At 31.7% G+C, this 12953-nt stretch overlaps 1 protein-coding gene across 4 annotated transcripts in view; it reads left to right on the plus strand.

The window, feature by feature from the left end:
* LOC122518818 (WD repeat-containing protein 47) overlaps nt 1–12953 on the plus strand; it is a 54788-nt gene that overhangs the window by 18505 nt on the left and 23330 nt on the right. For all 4 annotated transcript variants that reach the window (XM_043637933.1, XM_043637930.1, XM_043637931.1 and 1 more), the window contains exons 2-6: nt 348–1047; nt 1131–1737; nt 1807–2155; nt 7587–7697; nt 7778–7853. In XM_043637933.1, coding sequence (XP_043493868.1) covers nt 367–1047; nt 1131–1737; nt 1807–2155; nt 7587–7697; nt 7778–7853 — 1824 coding nt within the window. In that variant the 5' untranslated portion in view covers nt 348–366. The remainder of the gene's footprint in view (nt 1–347; nt 1048–1130; nt 1738–1806; nt 2156–7586; nt 7698–7777; nt 7854–12953) is intronic.

Below are 12953 nucleotides of genomic sequence, written 5' to 3' on the forward strand. Positions count from 1 at the left end.
ATATCATGAAATTTCTTATCACGTAACGATAATAATATTCAAAAAAGAAAAATCTAAATGAATTTCGTTCGTATTTTGGAAATAAATAAAAGACAAATAGAAAAGAAATTGATTTGCGTACTGCTATTCGAAATAATCCAACTGTAAAAATAGTGTGATTTTTTATCTAATTTTCAAACGAGTTAATTAAGAAAAAAGATGAGAAAAATTATTTTCCAATTTATATGTCCTTTCTTTTTGTTTTATTTTCTCCTTGTTTTTCTTCTTCTTGAACGGAAACATATCCGTTTTCGCAATGAAATATAGATCATGACTAGACTGTTCTAAACTTTCTAAACTGTGTTCAGGTTGCGTATTCGGTACGTGATGCCGGCGACGCACTTGACGCTGCGCGAAGAGGACGTGGTAAGACTGATCTTGGAGTTCCTCCACAGTCGTGACCTTCACATCTCGCAGCTTTCTCTGGAACGGGAGACAGGTGTGATAAATGGTCAGTACAGCGACGACGTATTATTCTTGAGACAACTAATCCTCGACGGACAATGGGACGATGTGTTGGAATTCATTCAGCCACTGGAAGCACTACCGGATTTTGACATGAGAAAATTTACTTATTCCATATTAAGACACAAATACGTCGAATTGTTGTGCATCAAATCGGAAGCAAATCTGATAGCAGCCGGCACAAACGGTAGCGTTGACAACGCAGTCGAAGAAGTGGTCAAAGTTCTAAGCGATTTGGAGAAAGTTGCACCAACCAAAGAGGAATACAGTAGTTTTTGTCTTTTACTAACATTACCACGACTCACCGATCATTTGCAATACAAGGATTGGAATCCGAGTAACGCAAGAGTGCAATGTTTTCGAGAGGTACATCCATTGGTGGAAAAGTTCTTGCCGGGTGATAGGAAATCAAACGATCTCGTTAATCCGGTAACATCTGCTAAAAACGACAGGCTCATTCAATTGATCATCAAGGGTATTCTTTATGAATCCTGCGTAAATTATTGTCAGGCAAAAGCAACCGGTTTGAAGGAAAGCGAACAGGTAAATAAATATATATATATATACGTTTTTAATTTAAAAATTATTTGCAAGTAGGACAAGATCATTATTTCTCGTCGTTACAGGTCGAGATGAGTTTCTGCAGGCTGTTAGACGGTTCCATCGGGTTCAGCGACTCAGATCTGAGCTTATTATCCTGGCTCCAAAGTATACCGCCGGAAACTTTCGCTGTACCTTTCGCTCAAAGAACATTGAACGTTGACGTTGAACGTCTCGAAAGGCCATCATTGGAAACTTCATGGACCGAGCACATGTTAATAACTCCGATCAAGCCGAAGACATTTCCTCACAGCGCTATGCCCTTTACCAGACCCAGATCGGCAGCAGACATGATGTCACGTAGCTTGGTGCCAGCTTTAGAGGCTGGTCCAGGTCCTAAAAATATGCCAATACCGTCGGCAGCCCTGATGGCATTATCGACCGGTGATATCAATCTCATGTCGAGATCCTCCTTCGCCAGCTTCCACTTAACCGGTTTCAAAAATAACAAATTAATGAACACCAGCGTGGACAGGCTCTTCGAGAACGAAGGTGACGTCTTTCTCAGCTCCAGTTACGCTGATTTTCAACTTTTACCATCGATACAAGAAACTACTACGACTACTACTACTACTACTAGCAGTCATCCGAAAGCTCCACCTAGGATCAGAGGACAATCGAAGAGTCCTGAAGGTTGGTCGCTTGATGATAAATCGAAACGTTTCGATGATCAACTATACATTCATTTGATTAACTTTTAAGGAATTAAAGCGGCAGATCCTTCAGCAGCATCCACACCGGAACGAAGAATTTCAGGCAGAGAATCACCAGCACCATCGACTGCTAGGAGTTCTAGAAGAGACTCCTTGGCTGAGAAACCTACAGGTGTTGCTGCAAAGATTACGGAACCTTCTGTAATCCCTACCAGAGCTATGCCAGTGGATCAATTCGAACAAAGCTATAACGGGGATCTATTTAAAGAATATCAGAAACAAAAACAGAAGTTGCAAGAGACGATTCAACAGAAGGAAAGGGAAAGGGACGAACTGGTGAAACAATTGTCGACGCCGTTACCACCACAAATAATAGAAAAACGACTGCAAGCTGATGGGTGAGTTTATAATCTAATATGAAAATATCTTTTCTCTTTAGTTTAAGTTAAGATTTGTAATAGTTTCACGTAAAAACTTGGTTAACGAGTAATTATATTATGTAACGACCACACAACCTTGAGATCAAATTAATAAGGAACGAATACTTCACTTGAAAGCTCAAACGTGCATCATCTTCCTATGATTTCATTAGGCTCGTAGTTTGATTTCTCGCCAAAGCAAATATCTCTAGCTGAGAATGGTTAACATCACGTAACAGGACAAATAGTATCATTTTCCCTCTGTTTAGTTCGCCTCCGCAGCTTTGAAATTGCAGTTAATCAAGCCGAGTTGTTGTTCATTGCATTCCCCGACAGATGGCGGTATTAGAACGTCAAATACCATATCGCGAACCTAAACGCACGCGCCAAGAATAGAATCTTTCGTGTGGTCTAGACACCGATGTGGCGCCATTCGAAATAGCATCGAGAATCGTTAATAAACCTTTTGGTTTCTTATTTTTTCTTTTCTCTTTCTTTCTTTCTTTCTTTCTTTTTCCTCCCGTCAGATTATCTGGCATTGACCCGCAATGCCATTTCTAGCGATACTTTTGTCTCGTACTTCTCGTTAACGTGAACGAACCTTGTTCAATTTGTTTTTATCAATTTTGTTCACACGATCTTAGAGAATATCCGGTCAATTATCAACAACCATAACGAGTTTACTTTAGTAATTTACTATTTCCCATGATACTTGAACTCAAAGCTACTGAATTGTAATTGGTAAAGAATGAATTACGAGACAAATAAAAAGGTTCAGATTTATCAGGGACACATTCCCATGACGATAATAAGGTCGACCTCGATACACCATGGATATTCATTCCGATTCGATTTAAAACGAAAGTGGAATTTGAGTATGGTTCATTGACACGGTGGACATTGTTTCGAGGCCGGATACCGGATGCATGGAACACCACAGTCACGGGCGAAATCGTGACCGTATGTATGGTTTTGCTTACTCGTCTGATTCTCCTCATGGTGATTCATTCCCATAACAGCTAGCTAGCTAGCTAGCTTTGTCGTACATATTTATGGTGTCATTTTCTCGTTCATGTGACTGCGTTGTTTTAGATACATGCAACTCGTCAGAAACATTTTTCAAATACTTGCAGTATTTTTTTTCTTTTTTTCTTTTTTTGTTAATATTTTTTAAAAATATATATACACACACACACATAAAATAGATGAATCATCAGATGGTAATACATTATCATTGATTGATTCTTATTATGTCGACTAACGGAGCAAAGATTTTGGAAAGTTATTCCTTCGTAAATTTGATTTCGCTTTCTTGTCTTAATTTCTCTTTTTTCCTAATCTCACTTTTGTTCTCGTTGAAATTCTTTCGTTCGTATATTCGTTTACATTTGGAATAACAATCGATCGATCTTCTCGTTACATTTTTGTTACTCGTATAAATAAAAATTCAGAATGGAAAATATATTTCGTATAAGTTTCTCTTGGATTGAATTTCACTTGATGCTCGTTCACGTCAAATACGAGAAGATCGATGTAAATAAAGTGGCTTTCTCTGTACCAAAGAATTACTATCAATTGCATTTACAAATATATATATATGCTTGACAATTTGTTTCGAGTTAATATTAATCTATGTTAACTTTTTCCTCTCTTGTATCATCCAAGAAAAGAAAAAAGGATGAATAATTATTCAACGTGAAAGTTAACGATTTTCAACAAATCAGCCTTTGTTTTAGGAGAAAACGTACTTTTCTATTCATACATAGTCATAGATGATTCATTTATTACACGTATAAATGAACAAACGTAATATTTTTATTTTTACCTTACATAATTATTAATAAAAGTTCACGCGAATACTTTGTTCTGTAAATGTCTAAAGAAATTGATTTTTCTATTCGAAATGGAATTCAACAATTCATGGTAAATTCAATTGGAGTCAATGTAAATCAGAGAAAACAACTTACGATGATGTTCTAGTTCGAACTGTTGAAACTAATCCAGCGTATTTCGTTTGTACATTCTTCAAACGTACGTAAAGTATTAAAAATTCAATAGTATGTATAGAGATAGGGTTTAGAACAAGTGAAATAACTGTGCCGCACCGGTTCTTTCTTCGAAGCCTTTCGATTCACGACATCTGTTGGATATCATCTTCTTATGAATGTGTTAGTATTACAACAACTACTACTACTACAACTCTCACATCAGATACACTTCTCTTTGAGTAAGAAAATTATCTTTTACGTGAATAGGAAAACCAATTTAACGTACTCCAGTCAAAATGTTCTCACTGATAAACTCATTATAAATTTCACGTAATAATAATAATAATAATAATAATGATAATAAAAAGAAGAAGAAGAAAAAATATTGATCCTTGGTAACTAAAAAAGAAAAGTAAGGAAGATAAATTATAATAATATCATAAAAGAAGTAAGTAAATATTAAACCTGTTCCTTTATGAATAGTTCAATATTTAACAAACGAGAGTGCAACGTACTATTTATGAATTTTATAATCGATAGCGAAAAGCCTCGTGAAAGTTAAAGTTTCACGTGGCTACTCATGCATCGTATTATATATAACGCTTCTTCCTCCGATCACAATGCTTTTTATACGTTCTGATAATTCAAATAATATTTTTATTCGACGATATGTTTGTCTGTTATAAAGTATAAAGTATAGGATTTAAAAATAAAAATAAAAGAGAAAAAACATTTCAAATGGATCGTTTCGAATGGATAGAAAGAACTATAGCTTTCGAGATCGATATGAAACAGCTTTTTAGTTGAAATATTTCATTTCCAAAATTGCAATAATAATTACGATTAATTTCAATAAATTATTTAACCACTTTATGTGTTATGACAATAGTAAAATAAGGTTGCATATATGCAGTTATCATTTTTTTTATCTTCCTTGGTTCTTAAAATTATTTTCTTTTTGTTTATATCAAAATAATTTATAACCACAGTTAGTGCAAATTGTTAACACTCAAATAGTTAAATATATACTTTACTTTAATATTAGAAAAATTTATAAGTAAGAAAAAAAAAGAAAAAACATTTCAAATGGTTTGTTTGTTCAAAAAAAGCTTTTTACTTGAAATATTTCATTTCCGAAATTGTAATAATAATTACGATTAATTTCAATAAATTATTTAACCACTTTAAGTACTATAACAATAGTAAACTAAAGGTGCATATATGCAGTTATTTTTTCCAACCTTCCTTGGTACTTAAAATTATTTTCTTTTTGTTTATATCAAAATAATTTATAACCACAGTTATTTCAAATCGTTCACACTTAAATATTTAAATACATATTTTACTTATAATAAAATAAAAAACGTTATACTAAGAATACGTTAGATTTTCATTAGAAAAATCGTAAGTGAAGTTAATCAAATGTTAAAATCGTATCGATTGGAATAACTAGAAGTAAAATAAGAAATCAAAGTAGACGATAGATAGAGACTAACGATACGCTTTGTTATTACGAACGAAGTCATGCAGCAGGCACACACGTAGAACGGTCAGAAACTGTTGGTTCTAATGGCAGGAGGCTGGTGCTCGAGTGAAGCTCGTGGAACGGCTCCTGCTCGACTCGCTGATATTCGACGCCAAGCTTCCTTCGTGGCAGCATCGCGACGTCGTGTGCCAGTGTTATTTCACGAATACAACAAGTTAACCTTACTTGTCAATATTTTTTTCTCATTTTCTTTCTTCCTTTCTTCCTTTTTTCTGGTACAAAAACACCTGAGTTTTGATACTGCGTAGTTTTATTTTCTTACCAAGTTACGAGTGAACGATTTGTTATTGTTGTTGTTTTTTTATTGAGAAAAACAATTACCCTATACCTCGACAATTTTTTTTATTTTTATTATTATTATTATTATTATTATTGGCTATACAGTTTTGGTTCGTGAGTGTACTCGTTAAGAACGTTCTAAATATTCTAGTGGAAATAGTTAGGATTCATCGTTACGATGTCTATGTCATCCTAGTTGAAGAAGTTCATAACCGTGTAATAGTTACGTGCAAGGGGAACTCTTCTAGCGAGGATGATTTATCATAAACCGACGACACCACGATTCCGTATTGCTGAGCGTGTTTGCGTGTCTGTAAACAATCGGCCGGTATACAATAAACAAAATCACAGTACGAGTTGTAATCTGAGAAGCACCGGTACTACGCCGCCTTGCGTTAATCGGTAAATTGTTTAATCATTTATCCAAAATATATAAATTATATATAACAAATAAATATGTTTTAAATATTATTTATTATTAAATGTGATTGGGTTAAATTAATCAATGAAATTAATAAATTGGTAACAATATTTTGTCCGTTTCTTTTTAAACATTTCAGTTGAAAGTATTCACGAAATTTCACGTTGTCAAAATTTCTCATAATTATTTTCTCATCAATGCAAACACTTGGAAACATTATAACGAAGCTAGAAATTATTGAATTTTCCTTTTTACCTAGATCGTAGTGGATGTGGCAATTTTCTAGCACGGATGTGCAAAGCCTTATGAACAATTTCCTCCCTTTTCCCTCTTCATCAGGAAATTGACGATATTCCTGTTCTGATTTTCGTGATTCATCATACCAGACGAACTATGTACACATATACATATATACACTTTGTCTACAAACTTTACCGTTTTATCAAAGAAACGAATAGAAAAATATACGAATAATAAGATTCACGAAATGAAAAGAAAAGAAAAGAAAGAAAAAAAATGTAATAAAATAACTAATAAAATGGACTGATGATGCAGCGTGATATTATCTAACGGAACGATGACTATAACGGACGACAAATCGTAAAAAGAAGATAAGAAAAACTTTTAGATAACGAATAAGATTGGAAAATAGTGCAGAATCTTAGAGTGAAACGTAGCGCAAAAAAGAAAAAAGAAAAAAAAAAGGGATAGCTAGCGGAAAAAAGTAAAAGAGAAAAGGGGGAAAATAAGATTGTTAGGTCTATTCGTGTTATATTTCATACTTCCGTTATCCTTTAATTGGCTGGTTAACAATTAGTTTGTTTATAACTTAAACTTTGTGTACATATTATGAAATTTATCTAACTTGTTACATATATGATATTTTTTAAATTTATATAATAAAATATAAATGAAAAATGTTATTCTCTTTAGTGAAATTATTTTCTCAATTACTGAGATAGAAATTATAAATAATTATAAATATATATATATATATATTATAAATAACATAATTTTAATAATTATTTTATTAAAATTTCATGTTTATCGAATATCACTCGATCACTATCATATTTATTGTTGCAATTTTTATTAAAATTGATTAGATTTTAAATGAAATGATTAATAGTTTTATAATAATAACTTAATTTGTGTTTTTTATTGAAATGTTTGCAGTATAAAGCAACCTTTGGGTAGTAAAGGTCCCTCTCCAGTTCACGCGAGTACACCTGTCAGATCTGGTATTCAATCACCAAAACCTTTGATAAATGGTTACGATCAAGTCACGTAAGTGTGTGTCATAATAAACAATCTTAAAAACAAATATCTAATATTTACAAAAATATCAATTTTTCTTTTTATCGTAGAAGGCAAAATTCAGCACCTTGTGTCAACGAATCAGGAATTCACGAGAGTCATTATGATATAGTGAAGACAACAAAGGTAAGTCAATTAGAAATGAAAAAAATTAAACAAATTGTTATATTTAAGACGAATACTCGGTTTATTTATTATTAATAATTAATCTGTAAAAAAAGAAAGTGAAACTTGCTATTTGATTTTCATTATACTCTCGAGATAGCAAACTTTTATCTATCTTTATATCCGAGGAAAAGATTCTTCGTACGAGTTTGATTTTTTCGTGTCAGATAAGAGTATAATTAATTTATAATAATTAAAAAAATATTATACATATATATAAATGAACGAGAGGTAGCTTTTATTCTTCTATTTAATAACATTTATTCTATTCTTTTTAATTCGTTGGAGATATCTATTAAGAAATTCCTCGTTAATCATACTAATTGCATTTAAGTGGCTGCTGCTTCAACGTGGGTGGTTGAACGTTTTCCAAGTATTATCAGATATCGTTAATTCTTTAAAATTCATTCAGGATAATCTTATCTTAACAAAGATATCAACCTCTTGATTTCTACAAACGTTCAACAAAATTATATTATTTCATGAAAAATTCTCACGAAAATGTGTACGAATCGCGTAATTGTATTAGTTTGAAATTTAAAAGCGTAGGAAAAAAGAAGAAAAAAAAAAAAAGGCTAGGACACCAGTGTACTTCCGTTACCGAAGATTCCATCCGGATAATGTAACAATGGCCGTGTGGCGTCAGCCGTAAATTTGCATTTAAAAGCCTTTCGTAGCTTTACGACGGAAATGTCGGCTATTGCGTTGGAGGGGAAAAAAAAAGGGGGAAAAAAAAAGAACAAAAAAAGCAGATTTGATCATCGTGATCTAAGAGTGAGTAAATTGTTCCTAATTTTTCTTATCTGATTTTGTTCAAATACAATTACATTCGTACCCCAATTACATTTGTTCTTTCGTGGAATTTGAGAAAAAAAATTAATCATCGGATTACACTTGTTTCGTAGTTAATATCAGCCTTGATTAAAGTTACTCACCTGTCGTGTAAAACAGTTGACATCATTGTCTTTGTTTGGTCGCGTTCCTGAGTCAATAGGTCATGGTCAAATGTTTCGCGTTATTTTTTTTCCTTTTTTAGTTCACCGCGAATAGATTCAATCAACTTTTACAAACGTAACGAGAACTTTCCTTATCCGTTGAATCGAGAGTTTAAATTGCAACACGAACGATCAATTGCGAGAACCTGGTAAGCTTATCACACATGTGTTGCTTGTGGTATTCGTAAAAATGTAATATAAAAATAATATACACACACGAGAGTACATTTTTTCATTGATTGAGAAATTTCTTCTAAGCTGTCGGTATAGTTGTCAACGTTTATGTTTCTGCTGGTAAACGTGACGATATCAAAGAGTTACACGATTATGCGAACGTTTCTAGTCGATGTAAACTCGATCACAATAATCGTTTGTATGTATATGTGTGTGAATAGTGCATTCCCTGCAGGTAGAACGTACATCAATCTGTCATTTAATCGTAGCAAACTACACTGCAGGTAAATAAATATATACATTGCAGCATCCAATGAAATATGATGAAAATAATTATTCGAATAATCATTTGAAACTTTTTTTTCGTGTATTTTTTATTAATTACTACAATATATAATTATTTTTGTGTGTTAATTATATTATATAAATATATTATATATATTTAATTAAATTCGTATAAAATTTATTCGATAAAAAATCTTATCGAATATATTCAGTTGTTTAGTTCATTTAGAAAAATAAAATAAAAGGAAAAATAAATTAACGCGACACCTGCATTACGGAATTTTCAAGGTCTCGGTCAACCCACGTGCAAAATTCTAACGACCATACCTATCTATTTATTAGAAGAATCTCGCTCTTGAATAATCTTTTATTACGAGACGACGCAATTCGTTCATGCTAATCTAGCGCACGTATAATAATCTAATACAAACGACACGCCTTCGCGTACAAAATCGCGAAACAGAAGTGAAGTGAAGTGAAGTGAAGTGAAGAGTTTGCATCGAATTCGAAGAAAAAACATCTCGAAAAAATAATAATTTTTATTATTTTTTTCTATTCTCCTCCTACTCGCGTGGGCGAGAGCATATTTTTCCCAGATTTTTCAAAGTTTTTCTCGTTTATATTCGAGACACGTCACATCCGTCCAACAAAAGTTTATATTTCAATACGAATGATTCTAATTATTAGCATTTACAAAGAATTACTATGATATTTGCATACAAATTTGATATCATATACTTACGTGTGTATGCATAACGAGAAATGAAAATACGTTTTTCCATTACGTGATTCTATTTTTAAAGATAAAATTAACGTAACTTTTGACCGAACGTTTTTTCTTTTTCTTTTTTTGCGATTTAAAATACGAAACTGTCCCTACTCTTGTTTCTTTTCATACAAACGAATGATACTCGAATGGCGTGTCAACTTGAAAATGAAAGAATCGTTATACGATCTAGCAGATAGTAACTGGACACCGGTTGTTTTCGTTCTCGTGTCAGTTATCCGAAAGTGTATACCTTTTCCTAGATATCGCATATGCATAATATATTTTCAAGCGTCAAGGTGAACTAGAATATCGATATTTACTTGATGCGTGGGTGTTAATAAGAAACTTGCTAAATCGATAATAAATTGCATTTTCGTATGTTTCTCATATAAAACGATGAAATAAATCGAATTTTAAATGAAGTTCATACAAAACTTCATTAATTTCTTTCTAAAAGTGTTCCTACTTGAAAATATATTATTTTAATATATATATTAATACTGAAACTTCATGAATTTCATTCTAAAAGTGTTCCTACTTGAAAATATATTATTTTAATATATATATTAATACGAAACTTCATTAATTTCATTCTAAAAGTGTTCCTACTTCAAAATATATTATTTTAATATATATATTAATACGAAACTTCATTAATTTCATTCTAAAAGTGTTTCTACTTGAAAATATATTATTTTAATATATATATTAATACGAAACTTCATTAATTTCATTCTAAAAATGTTCCTACTTGTGTGTGTGTGTGTGTGTGTGTGTGTGTGAAAATATATTATTTTAATATATATATTAATACGAAACTTCATGAATTTCATTCTAAAAGTGTTCCTACTTGAAAATATTTTATTTTAATATATATATTAATACGAAACTTTATTAATTTCATTCTAAAAGTGTTCCTACTTCAAAATATATTATTTTAATATATATATTAATACGAAACTTCATTAATTTCATTCTAAAAGTGTTCCTACTTCAAAATATATTATTTTAATATATATATTAATACGAAACTTCATTAATTTCATTCTAAAAGTGTTCCTACTTCAAAATATATTATTTTAATATATATATTAATACGAAACTTCATGAATTTCATTCTAAAAGTGTTCCTACTTCAAAATATATTATTTTAATATATATATTAATACGAAACTTCATTAATTTCATTCTAAAAGTGTTCCTACTTCAAAATATATTATTTTAATATATATTAATACGAAACTTCATTAATTTCATTCTAAAAGTGTTCCTACTTGAAAATATATTATTTTAATATATATATTAATACAAAACTTCATTAATTTCATTCTAAAAGTGTTCCTACTTCAAAATTTATTATTTTAATATATATTAATACGAAACTTCATTAATTTCATTCTAAAAGTGTTCCTACTTCAAAATATATTATTTTAATATATATTAATACGAAACTTCATGAATTTCATTCTAAAAGTGTTCCTACTTCAAAATATATTATTTTAATATATATATTAATACGAAACGTCATTAATTTCTTTCTAAAAGTGTTCCTACTTGAAAATATATTATTTTAATATATATATTAATACGAAACTTCATTAATTTCATTCTAAAAGTGTTCCTACTCGAAAATATATTATTTCGTTTTAATATACAAATGTAAAATATTCGTGCATGTTAAAAATACGAGTTTATAAAGCAAGTATTATCGTGGTTCGCTGATCTTAAGTAGCGTACTACGTACCAACCGTATAAAAGAAGTCTTTGTATAAATGATATATAAGAAGTACATTCGTATGCAGTTTATTCATACGTCAAGAGAAATGCAGCTCCATCTCGTTGCACGCTAAGTCGATTATAGTAGAAACCTGTAAATACGTTTTTATATTATTTAATGCGAAGGTATTCAATTAGATGACACTGGGAGGTAATATTCTGTAATTAAGGTCGTCGATAAAGCAGGAAAATAAAACTAACAGATTTTTCTATCTCTCTCACTCTCTCACTCTCTTTGTATATATCTATCTATTATTCTCTAAACATTACATAGCTATTCTATTGAATAAATCTCGGAGAATACATCAAACGACAACCATAATGTTAGTTTGTTATGCTCGAACAAATAATCCTGAGTCAGCAACATTTTGATCACCGTAGCTCGTTGTTAACCAAAGAAACAATTCTTCCTTTTAAAAGCTCGAGATCAGTGAAAGTGATAGTTGCATGAAAGATATTGAAATGAGTTTAGTTGGTAGAAGTTCAAGGCCAATACAAAAGTGCATCTTCCGAGAAACAAGGAAGAGAGTAAACTCGGTGAGATCATTTCAAGATCGAGAGTAGTCAATTTCACGATTGACGATTCGATGATTCGACGACGCGTGTGTCAGGGTCAGGGAAACGAAAACGTTGTCTGAAGATTTACCGCGACAAACTCATATAGTTTGACCTAATATGGTGGCATCGGCTTTACGAATGCCTTCTGCATGGTTGGTGGGGATCCATATGGAGTGCTCCTTTGAGGCTCCAGGTCTCTCTCACTTCGGAGGCCAGCAGTATCTCACCGGACGTGTCTTAAGCAGCACACGCGTGTTTTACATGTAACATCGTGGTTACATGCCTTTTAATATCACGCCGAACGTGATATTGAAACGTGAACCCAACCCAACCTGACGTAATTCGTTTGTTTTAACCGGACAAAAGTTGTCCCCCCTCACCCCCTATCCTTGTCCCCAAAGGTTTCCAACTTTTAGTCATACTCTTATCGATTTCCGTTTCATGTCATTCATTCTGTATTAAAGTTTAATATCGTGGAAGGAAAATTAAAAGAACCGTCATGTC

This window comes from Polistes fuscatus, unplaced genomic scaffold (assembly GCF_010416935.1).
Source record: "Polistes fuscatus isolate 324 unplaced genomic scaffold, CU_Pfus_HIC Scaffold26, whole genome shotgun sequence".
In the NCBI taxonomy this organism is placed as follows: domain Eukaryota; kingdom Metazoa; phylum Arthropoda; class Insecta; order Hymenoptera; family Vespidae; genus Polistes; species Polistes fuscatus.